The 4,542-nt window shown below is 45.0% G+C and overlaps 1 protein-coding gene across 13 annotated transcripts in view; it reads left to right on the top strand.

Annotated features, from left to right (window-relative positions):
• Positions 1 to 4,542, top strand: part of ITPR1 (inositol 1,4,5-trisphosphate receptor type 1) — a 354,903-nt gene that overhangs the window by 291,979 nt on the left and 58,382 nt on the right. For all 13 annotated transcript variants that reach the window (XM_017512642.2, XM_037732852.1, XM_017512640.2 and 10 more), the window contains one exon: positions 2,993 to 3,185. In XM_017512642.2, coding sequence (XP_017368131.1) covers positions 2,993 to 3,185 — 193 coding nt within the window. The remainder of the gene's footprint in view (positions 1 to 2,992; positions 3,186 to 4,542) is intronic.

Here is a 4,542-nt window from a genome sequence, read left to right as displayed (position 1 = left end):
AAAAAAAAAAGTCATGATACATTGTGAGTGTGGAGATGGCCGTAATGTGAAAGGGGAGACTCCACCTGATCTAGAGAATGCTAAAATTGCAGAAGCAGGTGCTGAGCAGCCGTAAGTTAAAAGGAAGACAAGCTGAAGCCGCACATGTTGCTGTTGTATTGAAAATGTGACTTGAGTTCTTTCAATAAAGCTTTACAATTTTCTCTGGGGGAAAGAAAAAAAAATGAAGCCTCTGCGAAGTCAGTGACATATCTCCATTTTGCAAATGGGGTGCTACGAAATAAGGCTCAGAGAGGCTGTGTCACTTGCCCAGCCACCAGTGGCAGAGCTGGAATTTTCATCCTGGTCTGTCTGGTCGCCGAGGCTGTGGGTGCATTTGTGCCTGCCCTGTCTTTTAGTGTCCAAGAGAACACAGACTTCTCTCTACAGGCTTTGGGCAGGAAGGAATAATGCGCTTTGTTTTGCTAATGAGGAAATGCACAAGTTCAATATCAGTGTTGGAACAAAGATTTTAAAGAACAGACAAACTCTTTTCAGCAATATGAAATGTTCGTGATGGAGACTTTTCAAGAATGTGTTCTGACCTGGTGTCTCAGGTCTCTGGGCTATCCTAATAAAACACGTCATTTCACTGATCAGCCAACCATGCCAGCATATGTGAGCAAATATCCTTGATTTATCATGAATACCTAGGAGCTTGTCCAAAAGGCCAGCTCTGTCCTCTAGAGCCCTTAAAAGGTGAGCTTTAGGTGTCTGTGATACAGAATTTCAGAGGAGAAAAGGACCTTAGAGATTATCTCATTGAGCTCCATGGCTCATTGGGGAGAAGGCTGAAACTTGATTAAGTTTAAGAGGTGTCAACAAGGTCACCTAGCTGTTTAGGGGTGGTAGAAGGACTGGAATATGCTCTCCTGACTCCAAATGCTAAATCTACTGAGAAAGAGGTAGGAACAGATCTTAAATCGTAAAGAGAAGTGGCCAGGCATGCCGTAGCTCTGAAATCCCGCCCTTGGCTGGCTACCCATCTCTTCAGCTTTTGCTAGGGAGTGATCAGTGCAAAGCCAGGGACACTTTGTTACTACATGGTGCTTTCCATGCAGACCCAGTGTCTTCACTCCTGTGAATTAGGCTGGGTAGCCCTGGAGTCTGGAACTCAGTTCTTGCCAGGAAACCTCCTTGTCTATTCCTCCTTTCCCTCCTGGACGCAGACGCACACCTCAGATCATCTTCCACCTGTCCATTGCCCACTTGACCGTGTGAAGCAGGCAGGCTCTTGGTAGCAGGAGATGACAGAGGTGATCCCTGACTCTTGTGTACACCAAGATCGCTGGGGGAGCTGCTTGTGTGCAGGTTCTGGTAACTGACCCCCACACCACAATTCCAGTTAAATGAGGTTGGGTAACCAGCCTGATCTCCACATAGATTTGGGAACCACTTGTCTAAAGACCACACACCCCCAGAATTTACGGAGGCAGGACTGTGGAAACCTGTCTCACCTCTAAGAGAGTTTCCCACTACAACTTGACCTGAATCACCTCTCTTGCTGCATCAGGGAACAAAGGTTTTGGGAGAGCTAGAACTAGCTCTTCTTGTAGAGCATGTTGTTTCCTCACCTGGTACACCTGGGCCTCACCTGACTTCTCCAGCCTCTGAGAAAGAAGAAAGAGAAGCTTGTGCCTCTACTATACTGTAACCCATAGCCCTTTTGAAATTACTACCTCCCAGGACTGTGACACAATCAAGTGTGCTAGAATTTGAACAATTCAGACCAGAGTGCCTCCTCTCTGGGGACAGAGTGAGTCTAGGAAGGGCATGAAGGAAACTTGCAAGGTGTCCACCCCTGGGTCCCAAACACAGCCAGCATAAAGAACAGTGAGTGCTGCCCCAGAGTTAAATAGGCATGTTGGTTCATGTATTGTACATTTTAGATGCTTTGACAAGAGGTAGGAGGTCACTGCAATTGGAAATAACCAAAGATCTCTTTTTAAAGTTCCCATCTAGGAAAAATAACTCAATGTTACTATCTGAGAAAGTATCTTAGGTGAGGTTTACACCACTGCTTAGAAGTGTGCTCTCTACAATGATAGTCACTAGCCATGTATGGCTATTTAAATACAATTAAATAAAATTAAATATCCTGCTTGTCAGTTGCACTAGCCACACATGTTAGTATGATAGGTACCACATGTGACTTGTGGCTGTCCTTGTGGATAGGACTGACACGAACGATTCCATCATTACAGAAAGTTCTAGGGACAGCACCAGCCTCATGTGAATAGGTACGCAAAACAGAGTAAATCGATCCAGATAAAAGTTGGTCACATTAAAAATTAATGGCAGAGTTTGCAGTGAGCTGAGATTGCACCACTACCCTCCAATGTGGGCAACAAAACGAGACTCCATGTCCAAAAAAAAAAAAAAAATTAATGGGTTCAGCACCATCTTGGATTAGATAAAAAATAAAAATTAGGCTGGGCACAGTGGCTCACCCGTGTAATCCCAGCATTTTGGGAGGCTGAGGTAAGCAGATAAGCTGGGGTCAGGAGTTTGAGACCAGCCTGGCCAACATAGTAAAACCCTGTCGATACTACAAAAAAAAAAAAAAGAAAAAGAAAAAACAATTAGGCATGGTGGCACATGCCTGTAGTCCAAGCTACTCAGGAGGCTGATGCAGGAGAATCGCTTAAACCCAGGAGACGGAGGTTGCAGTGAGCTGAGATCCTGCCACTGCACTCCAGCCTGGGCAACAGAGTGAGAATCTGTCTCAAAAAATAAAATGAAATAAATAAATAAGGAAGTTACAAAAATACTCTTCCAGGGTTACCCAAACTATTTTTTATATAAATCTGAGACACACAGCCCAGTCTGGGGTTATAAAATCAGAGCTCATATTACACTCAATCTTGACCACCGAATCTACCACCAGTAGCAAATTGCCTTAGTAAAAATTTTGGAAGATGAATATTTAATCTCATCTACTTTTCCATCCTAGATTGTCAGATTAGACCGAACAATGGAACAGATCGTCTTTCCCGTGCCCAGCATTTGTGAATTCCTAACCAAGGAGTCAAAACTACGAATTTACTACACTACAGAGAGAGACGAACAAGGCAGCAAAATCAACGATTTCTTCCTGCGGTCCGAAGACCTCTTCAATGAAATGAATTGGCAGAAGAAACTGAGAGGTGGGTTCCAATATATCAGCAACACCACAGAGAGACACAGTTCTGGGATTTCACCAACTGGGGCTTGATGGTGCATATATTTCTAAGCAGGAGCAAGGCTGGTATCATTTGTGATACTTTGTACCTCTGACTGCTAGGAAGTCATAACCACTTTGGTACCTGATCAGTGAGCTCCAGCCAAAGTGTGGTAACTCCCCTGGAAAGGCTTCCTTCATCAGCTTTTGAGTTGATTTGATTGGGAAGCTCTGTGGAAGACTTTTTGAATGCCTCTTTTGGTGTCTCTATCTAGAAAATAAAAAGAAAGGGGGAAAGGCCACGCCCTTGAGTTTACAGGCTGATTCACTTGAGCAGGACATTCAGACTCTTGCTGGCTCATTTGCAAGCACACCTGCTCCAGAGACTCTGGCATTTTCCCTTTTATGGGATAGCTCACATTTTAGACTAAATGGTGTTACAGGCAGTGGAATCGTTTGCCACATGAGATGCATCGTTGCTCACCAGCAAGTCCCATTGGGTATCCCAGCTGGTCAGGTGGAAATTATTCATCTGAAACACATTCACAGGGCTTCCCCAGAGGGGTTCTCTCTTCTGGCTTTCACTGGGGTTTTAATATGATTCTTCAGTACCAGCCTTATGCTTGGTGCTGGCTGTTGAGACCAACTTAAAAAAGACCGTGCTTTATTTCTGTCTGTTCATGAGGAGCCATATTTTTTATTTGAAATGCTGGATTCCAGCTATAGTTGTGATGTGTTGAGCTCTTTCTGAGGGGTGGGGCTGGGGGGAGAAAACCCATGTTGGAGGTCAGTTTCCCAGAGCTTTTGTCTTCTCCGTGATGCTGCCAGTCTGAGCAGGCGCGGACCAACCTGTCTGTATGTTTTTTTCTTCCCTTTTCTCTCTACCTTCCTGCATCCCTAGATTAGGCTAACATCAGAGAAGGTGGTGCAAGAAGGTTTGCCCAAAGGTCCCATTCCCACCTCACCTCCAGGCCCACTCTATCTTGCTCATCTCTAAGGGGCACCTCCCTGTGTGGCACATTGAAACATTACAAAAAGTCTAGCCAGGCCAAATCTACCCCTCAGCCAGCTCCATGCCTAGTGTCTGACCAACGGGTCCGGGGACCATTAGCAGACCAGCCTGCATGCCCTTCATGGTATGGACCTCAGGAGACATAGGTGCAATTCTACCTGGTATCAAAGGATCCTCATAGCCTACTGTAGATTCCTCAAAAACTTTTCCAGCTCCAGCATCTTCACGAACATGGAAACTTTTACACAGCACCATGCTTGGGCAATAAGAGGAAAAAAGATACCATTTCTCGCCAGAAAGGTAGACATAGACCCCACCCATTTCATCCTCT

This window comes from Cebus imitator, unplaced genomic scaffold (genome assembly GCF_001604975.1).
Source record: "Cebus imitator isolate Cc_AM_T3 unplaced genomic scaffold, Cebus_imitator-1.0 Scaffold474, whole genome shotgun sequence".
Lineage (NCBI taxonomy): Eukaryota > Metazoa > Chordata > Mammalia > Primates > Cebidae > Cebus > Cebus imitator.
This window is presented reverse-complemented; position numbering and strand designations above follow the sequence as displayed.